The 13,082-nt window shown below is 50.4% G+C and overlaps 1 protein-coding gene across 1 annotated transcript in view; it reads right to left on the bottom strand.

The window, feature by feature from the left end:
- Nucleotides 1-783: 783 nt before the first annotated feature.
- LOC144175007 (uncharacterized) overlaps nucleotides 784-13,082 on the bottom strand; it is a 69,786-nt gene continuing 57,487 nt past the window's right edge. Inside the window, exons 3-8 of the mRNA XM_077704014.1 lie at nucleotides 10,576-10,641; nucleotides 10,338-10,490; nucleotides 8,377-8,494; nucleotides 7,166-7,345; nucleotides 6,109-6,244; nucleotides 784-5,475 (exon numbers count right to left, since the gene is read on the bottom strand). Of these exons, the coding sequence (XP_077560140.1) occupies nucleotides 4,359-5,475; nucleotides 6,109-6,244; nucleotides 7,166-7,345; nucleotides 8,377-8,494; nucleotides 10,338-10,490; nucleotides 10,576-10,641 (1,770 nt within the window). The 3' untranslated portion in view covers nucleotides 784-4,358. The remainder of the gene's footprint in view (nucleotides 5,476-6,108; nucleotides 6,245-7,165; nucleotides 7,346-8,376; nucleotides 8,495-10,337; nucleotides 10,491-10,575; nucleotides 10,642-13,082) is intronic.

Here is a 13,082-nt window from a genome sequence, read left to right as displayed (position 1 = left end):
GCAGGCTGTGCTACGCGACACCCGGACGGCCCAGCACCGACGGACGCACGCACGCAGCGCAGACGCGATCGCGTGAGGCTTGCCTGTCACGTGAAGGTGAAGCTCCCATTGGTTTTTCCTTTTTATTTTTTAGGACTATGCTTCACGATTCTCACATGACACTCCCTCCTAAACTTTTCTTTCCTCCATGGTGCCGATAGTCTGAACCTAGATGTAGTGGCTCCAGCCTAGCCTGCTGCCTAGCCCGGCCTGGGTGATTGACAGGCGCCCCTTTGAGCTCTTCAAAACAGCCGAGCCACCCTCGCCGTTCTTAATCGTCTCACCTGAACCAGGCGCCGCCCACGCGACGCGGGCGTTGCCATACCACGTCGCTTGATATCGCGGCCAGCCGCCAAAACTGAGAGGGAAGAGTCAACTATGGCCGCGTAAACTGGTAACGTCCTGTCACGTGGTCCAAAAGATCCACATGATCCGCGGTCTGTAGTGTGGCACGGCCTTTGCGAACCTCCGCGACAAGATGGGACGTGCGCGGAAACACGCGTGACATGCCCAAGCGGGCCGAGCGGTATATGAGAGGGTGGAGTAGGGCAGGAGGGCGGGACAGGAAATGTTTGCACTGCACGGGCCCGGGCCGCCCCGAAAGCTCGGGCTCGGCCCGACCCGCGGGCCGGATCGGGCCGGGTAAGGGATTGTTTGATCGGGCCCGGGTTGGGCTCGGGCCCTTGAGCTTCGGGCCCGGGCCGGGTTCGGGCCTGAGTCAGGCCCGGGAATCATACCTGTGGGTAATGGCCCGTGTATGCGAATGCTTGGCTTTATTGGTTCGTATGTTTGCTGGAACACAAAACTACAAGACAGGCAACCCAGGCAACGAATTCTAAGACCGGGAAGACAGATGAGAGAGGAGGCGCCGCGCAACCACCACGCCTGTCCCCGTCGGTGAGCCAGGGTGCCGCAATAGCGTCGAACGGCGAACGCGTGGTATGCATGGAGGAAGAAAACTTTTAGGAGGGAGCATGAAGTCAGGCGGCCCAGCTCTGGCAAGCCAACCTCCTCTGATGCCGCATTCTCCTCTCGTTCACCTCCTCCCACGAAATGCATCATGGAAGATGCACCTCTTTCAGGCCCGCGGTGGCATTTAGAAGCTCCGGCTGGCTGCCGGTCTCAGCTACTCAGCCTGGCGTAATCCCACCAGCACCAGGAGCAGTTACAGCGCGTTTTTTCCCCCTCTCGTTGCATTGTGCAATGAACGAAGTTTGCAGGAGAATTTTCTGCTGTTGTACTCAACAGTCCCAGCTTGTCAGAAATTAATGTAAACTGAACTATGAATGTCCACCGTTTTTCCACCTTATGCGGGCGTTGTATGTTGTAGTCATTCTTTTAAATGCAATAAGAACATTGCGTGATTAGCAGTGCATGCACGAGACACCCACCTATGCTTCCGCTTATAATAATGCCCTGAAAGTATTTCGCAAAAGTGTTACGGGCGTAATTAACCGGAGGTATACGCAGTACCACTGGAAATCGTGACGATGTCTCAAGTTCTCACAGCATTCTCTAAAAAATATTGCGATACGTAGTTAGGAGGGGGCGGTGACCGGTAGTTGCAGTTTGCCGGTGACCAAGGCAGCCCGTTCCGTCAGACTTGTTTGCATCTGCGGGTCGGAGCTACCCAGCGCCGCCTCCCATTGCTCGTTCGTACGGATTAATGGGAAGGGGTCGTTGTTGCATGCCCACATGGTATGGATGATGGTGTTTTTCAAGCCACATGCGGGGCAGTTGGGGGACTGATACAGTGTTGGATGAATTAGGTGCAGTTTGGCGCGACAGGGTAAAGTGTTTGTTTGAATGAGGCGCCATAAGCGTTCTTCAGAGTGAGAGAGGGTAGGATGAGCCGGCGGGAATATGCGGCGGGCGAGGCGGTAATGCTCAGTTATTTCCCGATAGCTAAGCAAGCTGTCTCGGGCTGATCGGGCTCCGTGTAAGGGTACGAGGCTTGGGCCTGTTCGGACAGTGAGTTCTCGAGCTGCTTTGTTGGCTGCATCGTTGCCCCCCAGCCCTGTATGGGCAGGAGCCCAGATCAGCTCCACGGGGTCGGTAGGGGGATTTTGAACAAGAATTTGGAGCGCCTGAGGAGAGATGGTACCCCTGGCAAAGTTTTGAATGGCCGTTTTCGAATCAGAGATGATAATTGTGGGGTTGGCCGTTGCGTTAGTGCTAGGGCGATTGCCGCTTCCTCCGCCGTTGCCGGATGACGGGTGCGTATTGTGAGGGAGGTGAGGGGTGGGGAGTTAGGGCTGAATATTGCTGTGACAGCGTACGCGTCGTGATGTCTATAGTCTGTTGCGTCTACGTAGAGGGTGCTCGACTTAATGGGATATTTCTCAGTCAAGGCCCGTGCTCGCTGTTCCCTGCGTGCTTTGTTGTGCACTGGGTGCATATTGCGTGGGAGAGGGCGGATGCAGAGGTGCGCATGAATGCTTGGAGGAATGGGGACTTTGGGATCCTGCAACTACCGGTCACCGCCCCCTCCTAACTACGTATCGCAATAAAGTTTATTTCTCTCTCTCTCTCTCTAAAAAAATATCTTGTGTGCTGCTGGTACCTGCACAATGACTGGGGATAGGACAGTACCTCGTTTATGCTCAAGGCATAATTGGCTAAAACGTGCCGGGCCGGGCTGGCCCGGGCGGAAACCTGTCGGGCTCGGGCCGGGTACGGGCCGTATCTGATAACACCGGGCCGGGCTTGGGCGGGCCGGTGCATGGCGCTTTCGGGCCAGGCCGAGCCCGGGCCGGAACAAATCGGCCCGTGCAGTGCTCTAGTTTGTATTCATGTTTTTCGGCTGAAGTGTCCGGCTGATCAAAGATTCGTATCGACCTAAGTATAGCGATGAGCACCATGTTTTTTGTCACCAGCACAATTTTGTGTTTGCACATCACTGGTGTAGACTGATGCACCTAAACAAAATTAATCCGCTGCTAGGTTTCGACAAGAGGGTATCCTATTTACGAAACAAGTACGCTCCCTACCAGGCTATGACATCAGCGTTATCAGCTCTAAACTAGAACTAGTCTGACAGTCCTTGTTATGGACTGTGCGGCGGTGACACGTATTTCAGCGAAGCAGCACGAGAATGCAGTATTAGGGTGGTGGTAGTTAAAACTAGACAGTGCAACTGCCTTTAAAGGGACCCTGCAACACTTTCGTTAAGCGCTTTCACTCTTTCCGCCACGTCTGGAACCACTGCGAAAGCTACAGTTATCGCCAGCACGGAGCGGCAGTGCGTGATTTGTTCGTCGCACCATATACGCCTTCCATTTATGCTTTGTTTTCGTGGCTTTTTTTAGTTGCTATCGAAAAGCGTTCATTGCTGCAACTGAAGGAAAACCGGCCAACAGCCGCTACATGGCCTTAGTGGCGTAATTCGAGCCGTCGAAGAACTTCAAGACCGGGAAAGAGAGAAGAAATCTTTTTAGCAAGTTTACAAGTTATCTGATGGGCATAAAGCAGCAATTTCTGGCTGAGAGATACTTTGCGGCCCCCTAATCTAAGTACTGGGTGTGTTGGTTGACTACGTTCCGCAAGCATTTAGGATTTTAAAAAAAGTTGAAAAAAGTGTTGCAGGGTCCCTTTAAGCACACCACATCAATGGCGCGTATCTTATGAAATGATTGTCTAATACTACCAGCGGTCGCTTCCACAGCGTATGAAAACTTGAAACAGCACACAATGCCTGTAAACACCCACTGTAGAAACTCATGAGGAGAGGGCACCGCCACTTGACATCCAAATGGACCTAGAGCAGGAGACAATCAGCCCCATGAGGAACTCCAAATGCTGCGCATTCAGGCCATCTTTAGATACAAAACGAAAAAGAGAAATACTTTTTTTTTCAGCATCAGATTTTATCCAGTGCTGCACATGTACACAAATAATAAATTACGTGAGATCTTTAATGCGGACATCTTTTCAAAAGTGCCCTAACTCAGAATCAGAAAGCATGACAGTTCAATGTCCATTCACCAGCAACTGCTGGTCTTCCTTGGTGGCTGCAAACGCTTGAGCAATGCTAATGACTCCACTGATCCCCGGAGGCAATAACTCCCGTCATTGTATCGTTTCTTGGCACACACTTTTGGTGTATAAATGTCAAAAAGCAAATATACAAGTTTTTCATAGAAACAAGCGTCAGCGGCATAAAAACTTGCTGGTGCACTGGGCATAAATAGAAGGCGCAGTCAGGTGCATCAGCCATTACACGAGACACCACGCCAGTGATGTCGTTGAGGGCAATACAATCCATGCGAGACACTGGGCACGGTCAGGCACACACGGATGCTCAGATGTCGGATCATCGCTCAGCGAACTCCACAGTTGACAAATGCGACCGAGTTCTTCCTTCGCGGCGTCTTACGCTCAAAGCTGGGCGACTTCCCAGACGTCGAAGGCGGTGAGGAACTGTCAGAACTACCTACACTTTCCCAAGAAATACAGTCCACGTCCGACGGCGACATCGCGGACGACGACGATGCGGACGGTGGCCGTTCCTCGAAGAAGGGCTGCTGGCCAAGACCTGTGGGCGTTGGCGTTCCCTCGTCCACGGGCTCCATTCGCACCAGCGGCGGTGTTTGACGCGAAGTTCCAGGGGCCAAGCCGTCCATCGACAGCCGCCTCTTCTGGTGCGCTCCCTCGCTGACGGTCGGTGATGAAGTGCCTGAGGACTGCGGCGCGCCTTTGCTGAGATCAAAGAGCTCGGTCACGCGGACCTTGTGCGTTGTTGCGTCCGTGTAGTAGAAGGCCATCAACGCGCTCTTCTGCTGCGTCACGTCCAGGATCTGCTCGAGCTTGTCGGTGTCCTCCTTGCGCTGGCAGCGCTCGATGCATTCCTTCTCCCAGCTTAGCGCCTTGTTGGTGAGCGCTATCGCGTCCACCGAAACATCCTCTTCACGGTCTTCACTAAGAGTTCGAAGCGCTTCCACGACGCTTTGCCTGCGGCAGCGTTCCACGGGTCCTCCAACCGCGCCGCCCTGTGGGCCTTGGCCGCCTCGGCTTCCCGGCAGGTTCATGGTGAATCCAAAGTTGAGCGAGCTCACCACGGTCGTGTCCTCGCTGCCGGCGCGTCGCGGCGGCATCGGTAGTCCCGCGTACGACGACTTGCGCTGTTTCGCTCGCTGGCGCTGCTGCTGCAGCCTTGGGTTCCCGCGCACCAGGTCCTCCAGGCTTCGGCTTCGCAGGTCGTGTCGAAGCATGGGGGCGGGCACTCGGCGCGGTGGCTGCCCCGTAGGCGTCTTGGGCCGCGGCTCGGGCTCGTCCGGACTGTAGTTGAACTCGGTGATGTTGAGCTGGCAAGAGAAGCGAGCGCTGTACAGTGGGTGCTTGCTGTGGAGCTTGGACGTGAAGTCGCGCGCCAGTCCCAGGGTGCGCGCGACCCTTCGGCGAATCTCCCGGCGAAGCTTGGGGAGAAGTTGCCACATTCTGCACACAAAGTACCAAAATGTGAATCAGGAGAGCGGATAGTACACTCCGTAGAATGTTAGAACTTGTACACCCCACCATCCCTTCTTTTTACGTTTTGCTTAACTATCGGACACTGCACGATAGCGTGCGTTCAGCTTCGCAGCACCAAAGTGTAAGGTTCGTGGCCAGCAGTTTCTTTGCCAAAGAATGCTGCGCATAGTAAGTGAAGGCCTGTGCCTCCGGGAGTTGATCTCTGTCAGGTTTAACCGGCCGATGCACTTAAACACATAACCTCGCGCTCAATGCAAAGATCATTTGCGCAATCAAAGGTACAATTCAAGGTCCAATAGCATTCCTTCCAAGAGGAACATTAGAGTTTTATGATACTTGGCAAAAATCAATGCGTGCTACAAGAAAGACATTTACGTCATATTTAACTTGAACCTACGGCAGGCTTCGTTAGAAAAATGCACGACAAGAAGTACTAGTTTCATTTTGTGAGGAATTTTTGTTTGTTTCTCTGCAAAGTCCTGATTTGTACAAGGACAAAATTTTCGCGCGCAGAATATGGCTTTACAGCGGACAATTTCAGAACGTGCTAAAGATGCCCCAAAGCGCGAAAGGAGGAACGAGCTTGCACTGTACACTCACTTGCAGACGATGACAATGACGATGTCGATGGGCAGTACATAAGGGATGGTCAGGATTGACAGCAGCTTCATCGGGCGGTGTCTGAATAGCCAGTTGATCACACCTTTGTTCAAGTGGTCAGACGCTTCTTGGATCGCTGCATGTAAATAAAACGGAGTTGTTTAATTCATGTCTTCTATGGCGTTCTAAAGCCTGTTACAAAGCTACAGTCAAGAGCCCGCTGAAATAAAATGCAGAAAGCCATCAAGCCAAGTTATCGCGTTCACAAATTTTCATTGACCGTTACCACGTGATGGTTAAAAGAAAAAAAGTTGAGTGAATTGGGGTCTAGGTGGCATCCAAACCAGAAATTTTGTGGAATGTGAGATTAGAACGCATCTACCACAGCACCGCAGCTCAACGCCTTTAGTCGACTAAAAGTTAGGTTTTCACTTAGATATGGTTGTGAATAGGCATGTACTGATGCCTACATGAGTAGCTTGAGCATGCTGATATCAGAAGTAGCAATTATGGAAGTAGCAAAGCACGTCCCGCTACATGTCCTCTGTGTTACGACGCCTACTAAAAGTATTTGAGAGAAGAAAAAGACGCGCAAAGAGAAACATAAAGATGGCAATGACAGCACACGTTCGGCAATTGGTCATTACTGCTTTCGTAATCCCAAAGTCATAAGGAGTGCTTAAGTGTCCTCGTAATTCTTTCTGGAGTCACTACGTACCAGCGTTTACATTTTTCGTATTTCCCACAGTGCAGCGCCTGCGAAACCCACTACGCCGACACTGCGCATGATTAGTCCAGCTATTGCAGCACACGAATGTTCAAAAAGAATCGCGGCATCGAACCAGCTTGACTGATCACCACCTCCGCTTCTCTCTAATAACGGTCCCCAAAATAGCCTCGTCTTAGTCTCGCTTGTGCAAGCAGAATCGCGCTAATTGCAAAAGCAGTCTGCTTCCCCCTACAGCAACTACGGGATAATTCGTTACTCGCCAGAAGCAGCACAGCGGACGCTTCGACAAGCTCACACAGTAGTTGCCAGATGGCAACAGCGCCTCACCCTTGACGATGGTCTCGGGCAGTCTCTCGGTCAGGGCCAGCTCCTGACGCCGCTTGCAGCTGGTGCAGTTGTCGAACGGGTGCTCACCGTCGGAGTCGGTGCTGAGCTCGGGGCTCGCCTCGGGCGCCGCCATGACGAAGCTGGACTGTACCGCCAGGCAGCTGGTGCACGAGATCATGTCTACGACGCGGGGAGAGAGCGGAAAAGAACGCGGCTCAGATGGCGTGCCACAGGGCTTTCACGTATGCACTCCACTTTTCACCGAACCTCGAGGGACGCTAAAATTACAGACGACTTGGTGTCTCCGACGCACAGGTGCTTTAAGGCTCGTAACATGATGTCGCCACAGGACGAGACATGACAAGAGTAAGATAACTAGCTGCTTGCATGCTGATGTACAGTAAAGAAGTGTCAATGCGAGGAGATCCGATTAAACAAATTACACGAGCTGCTCGTAGCGCTATGTAACAGTTCGTCATACGTAATTACGTGCGAAAGCAAGGCAGATTACTTGCAGAACTGACTTTGTTTCGCGACAGAACATCACAATTGGTAACACCGCTTTTTTTAATTACAATATACGGGAACTAAAAAACATAGTGAGGGCTAGCCAAACAGTGCGAACTGAAGTGTCATCGTTTCCGCCATTTTGTACTGCGGTGTAACAGATCTGAGCCTCAGGCTTGTGACTATCGCCAGAATTTATTCAATGGCCGAACGCGAGTATTAGCCGTTGAGGTCAGCCATTGGCGGTGGCGTAACCTTTATATGTTCTTTTTTTATATACATTGGCTTCTTAGGGACAAACACCCCACGCAAATTACTGCATCGTGCGAAATCTTGACTAAAGGTCAAACTGCAGTGAAAGCACAACGTGAGCCAGAAATCGTAATTTTACCTGATTGAGCAAGCATCGAGAGCTGGCTGTAGGCAGCGAGAGATAAAAAACATTGCAGAAGCAACGGGAAAAAAGTTAGTAGCGAAACTCATGATCGGCATTTTCCTCCACCATTAAAATCTACCTTCCCCCCTTCACACTTAGAAACAGTGTTAATCGTTCAATGTCTGATAATAATGTTAATGACACATTACGCGATGTATACCCACCCCGAAAAACCTAATTCCAACAACAACTTTTTAAATAGACAGCATCGTACAACGTATTACAACAGAACAACAAACCCGAATGGTCATAGGAAGTGGATACTTACTATGCTTTTGCAGGAACCGAACAGCATCGTCGAATCCCTGCTGACACATCCGGCTCAATATCTCAGGGTCAGGCGGAAAGAAGATGCGAGCAGCCCTATAAAGGTTTCCCGGGCAGATCTGTTTAACAAAAGGCACAGGAAAAGAAGGGGCACATTCAGCGGATTACAATACGAATAGCTTATACACGTATAACATGCGTATTAAACTGTCTCATTTGTTCTAAATAGTTCCATATTTTCCGAATCAAAGACGAACCTCTCTAGCCAATTTTTCGTACAAGGCACATACATTGCTGTTAAATATTCTATTCTCGAAACTATTTCAAAGCACGTTTTTCTTCTTCCTGACGTCAGTGCTTTCGCATTTGGTTTGGCTGCCTGCCAAGCACAGGCACCGACCAGGGGGCTGGATGACGAGGCTCCATTCAAACGGAGCCGCAGATCCGCCATTTTACGTATTCTGACGTCAATACGTGCACGGCCACCGCACATAACTTGTGTTTAAAGCACTACGATGTCGAATTGACCGAAATGTGCAAAAGATATCGCGGCCGAAATAAGAGACAAGTCTACGAGCCTCGTGGTGGTTTACAATTACTGTAATTGGCCTGGGGCAATGAAAAGCAGCTCCGGTAGCGACGACTACTTATCACTGTCTGATTTAATGTCTAATATAATTAAAATGTATCTAATCAGTAAAGAATGATGACTCTCTTCTCATTTGAAACACCACTTAACATAACACATAAATGCCTTGCAGATAAGATAAGGTATCATTAAATAACTTTATTTCTACGCATGAAAACTTGTGCATTATTCAGCCAGCGTAAGCCCTAAGGCTTGTGTGCGAGGACAGGTAGACAGCTGAAAGCAGTTCAGCCAAGAACCAGATGTACCGACGCTAGACAACAAATGAAACCCACAGCATCTGCAAACAAGCACGGCCGAAAGAAAGAACACAAACAGAAAATGCTGACCCGCATGGCTGATTATTTACACTTGAAAGCCAGTCAATAATACTGGCAGGAAAAATCCCTAATTCCCCACAGGCACTAAGCTGACAATGACTCTATCCCAACACATTCCAATGCTTTTTGAAGACCAAAAAAATTACAAGTCTCCGCGCAGAACTTATGTGTGACGCCAAGCAGCTGACATCAACAATGAACACGACTGCTGCCTGTGTTGAAGCCCACGCGCTGCCGACGGCACGACGCGAGCAGATGAAAAGTGCCTGCAGACGCCCGCCGTTTACGCGTGACCAGCCCGCCGCAAGGGTTCGACACATGGAGATGTTTTGAGCGCATGCCTTCACTTTTGGCAAAAGACCAACATGAGTGCGGATAAATGCAACCATGTTTGCTCCCCTGAGGCATGTAAGAATGGAGAGCGCGTTTCATTGAAGGAATGGGTCAAAATATGACCGACCCAAGGCCCTGATGCTTAGTGCTAGCGGAACGGACGTGTTTTGCACCCAGCAGGGAAACGGTGCCAGTAGTGTCCCTAGATAATGTTACAGAGTATCGGCACTCTTTTCTGTTATTGCTCCGAGCCGCCGCCGTGATCACTGGTCAGTGCGCATCACGTGGAATTTGTTTACACTGCGACGGATCATGGCCATGGCTACCGTCATTTTGTTGTTTATGCATTCTGTGTCGGTCAACTGTGGTAGTTACTCAGCTTGTCCTCCCTGCTCAGCGGCTGCGCGCGACTGACGTCGTTCCGAATGCGAATCAAATATAACGCGTGTAGCAGCATTTCAGCTGCAGAAGTGTGTCCGAAGATGCCGTATTGCTGCGTCTTCGGCAACGTTGTTTACAAGTTACACCGTCAAAGTTAGCGGCGAGGACGCAGAAGCGGCAACATGGCAACACGGATAAACACCAAATTGACCGCCGTTGCTCACTTGCGTGCCTCAGTGACGGTACTCTTGTCTAGTGACACCAGGTGCCAGCACTCACCGAAATGCTGGTGTTGCTGAAGTTGATCTGCATGAGGTTGAAGCTGTCGTCGATGGGGCAGATGTCGCTGTCGCCAGCGAACGGAGACACCGTCACCGTGTCGCCTTCCGCCGCCGACGGCTGGTTGTCGCTGAAGCCGCCGTCCATGTACGCCTGAGAAGGAGAAAATCCCCGATTGAGCACCTCGAACACGGGATGTGATTTAAATGTTACTCATTAAGTGAACGTAGAGACTTACAACTCCATTGATCTTCGGAGGCCTCAGTCCAGAGTAGAAAGGGATGAAGCAACTGCACTTGAGAGCCTACAAAAGAGGTGGCGAATTCGAAGTAAGCATCGTTTATTTCGCATATGACAGTCGCCACATAGTGTGATGACACCCCCACTATCTTGTTTTCGGTACGTCTTTATTTCAAGAAATAAACGCAGTTATGAAAAAAAAAATCACAGGCGAAATTAAATTTTGGAGAAAAGTACGTTGTATACCGTCTGGAAACAAGACCAGCTATATTGTGTTCGTCAAGGCAATTTCGTACATCAACCATTCCTGCTCATAGCATTAGAAAACAATAATCACAGTCCTTTCTCGTTCACTTGTTAACTTGTCCAAAGGTCAAGACGGGCTAAAATTTGACATTTCCAATCCGCAAACATTTGTATCCAATAGATAATGCAATATTTGCTTATACTTCCTCCGCTGCGTCCTTTGTGTCTTGATGTCTCTTCAAACATAGTAAATACCACGAGGTGTTTCCTAGAACATAGCGGATGGCGTAAATTGCGCTACGTATGCGACGACACGCGTCTCATCACGACAGCTACACACTGGCCTTGAAATTCTCCTATAGTCTAATTTTTTTCCGTTCCTTCTAAGCCAGGTTTTCACAGCAAACCACGATCACTTATAGCAGGAGATGAATCATCAGACGACGTACCAACGGATAGCAACCGCGCGCTTCCGAAAGTTCAAGGACAACAAAGCAACGGCAACTGTCCGCTTTCTTCACCATCTTGGTCGACATCGAGGAACTCCATTTAAACTGGATTGTCTAGACGCCTGAACTTTGAGCGTCCTGTTCTCAGAGTAGCCTGAACCACTCTTTTCCCGAAAGCACGTCCAGACGGCACCCTACAAATCACAAATCAGGCTGAATCACAAAAAGGGGGGCTTTCGCGTAATTACGACACGACGACCCCGGGCTTCAGTAAACCATTGATGAAACGGAATCCCCCGCCTGTTAAACGCACGACACTCGGACGCGGTGTATAGCAACAGGGCAATACACGCGACACAAAGAAAGCTGGCCTTGCGAGCAAGCGTAATACGCGTGCGTGGGCCCGATGTATACCGCTACAGCGGTATCCGACGAGCGGGCGCATTTTCCACGAAACGTTGGCGCAATCATCCCCACGCCTTAAGGCGCGCGAACATCGTTGGAGAAGCACCTCCTCAGTGATCAGTTGCCTGTAATCACGTGATGCCTGTCGCTAAGGGTGCATGCGGTACCGAACAAAACAAAAACTCATCCCACACGCTGATTCACCTCGGTTTCCTTCGCAGACTCAGAATAAAGCTCTCTCTCTCTTCCACTCCCAATCTCCTCCACTCTTTCTCCCTCTCCCTCTGTATCTCTCCTTCAAACCCAGCTAACAGGTGTCGATTAATGCACGCTCTTCGGCATAGAGATAATCTTTAAGTACCGTGCGTCGCAATTCCATTGTCTCTTCTAGCCCTTCAGTAAAAAAAGATGTTGCATGATCAGCCAGATTAGGGGGTTGACAGGCACCAACCGCGTCGGGTGTGTACACGCAAGGCTATAGGTAAACAGCCGCGACCCCACATAACTGGTCGCGAACGCTTGTTACAAAGGCTCGGCATCCCTCGTTTCAGCTATTGGGGCCACCGGGGTGAAGATGTGACGCAGTTACGTACCCGCGCGTAGAGATAACGCCGATAGGAGACGGTAATCTCGTTATACAGCACCCGATTGGCGGTGTCGGATTAACGCAACGTGGCACATGACCGGGTTGCGGTTCTCGCTTAACCCTCTCTTTCAACGTAAACACACTCCACGCCGAGTTTCCACGAAATGGGAATCGCGGCGCATCGTTCGATATTTGTCCTTCATGACTTTGGGTCGCGATAATGCTAATACAGCCGCGGAACCACTTGTTTACCGTTCTCCTCACCCTTCCGCGTTTATCAGTTGCCGCTCCACGTTATCGGCACTTTAGACCGAATGCACTCGCCAGGAGATCAGACAAGAGCGAAATCGTGTGACGCCACGCATCCATATTTTTCGTTCTTTTTGGTGGATTCGCTTCCGCGTGAGCGGAACGCAACCTTCACAACCGCCAATGTGTTGCCGACAGCACACTAACAACACGGCTATCACGCTAACCTCGTTCGTAGATGCTCTCAAATGTAGGACACGGGTGTACATAGTTGCACGGTTTGCATATCAGCTGGGAGATAACAAACTGCACAGGCGTTTCGCCTCGCATGACTCAAACACGTGCTTCCTTTCAGTGGAATCACGTACAGTGATGGACAAACAAAATATTAACGCGAGAATACTAACCTGAACACGCAAAATTAAAAATAAAAAAAAACCGTTCGTGGAGGTCCAATAACGTTGCGCTATTGGTATATTTGGAAAGCCCCATTTCCCAACATTGGTACCGCAATTAAGCCACGCGTCAATTTGACCTGCATGGAAAGGAATCACGCCATTTGTGAGTTTT

Source organism: Haemaphysalis longicornis, unplaced genomic scaffold, assembly GCF_048455015.1.
Source record: "Haemaphysalis longicornis isolate Haplotype H1 unplaced genomic scaffold, Haemaphysalis longicornis Haplotype H1 scaffold_3, whole genome shotgun sequence".
In the NCBI taxonomy this organism is placed as follows: domain Eukaryota; kingdom Metazoa; phylum Arthropoda; class Arachnida; order Ixodida; family Ixodidae; genus Haemaphysalis; species Haemaphysalis longicornis.
The sequence above is the reverse complement of the archived record's forward strand: the minus strand, read 5'-3'. Positions and strand labels throughout refer to the sequence as shown.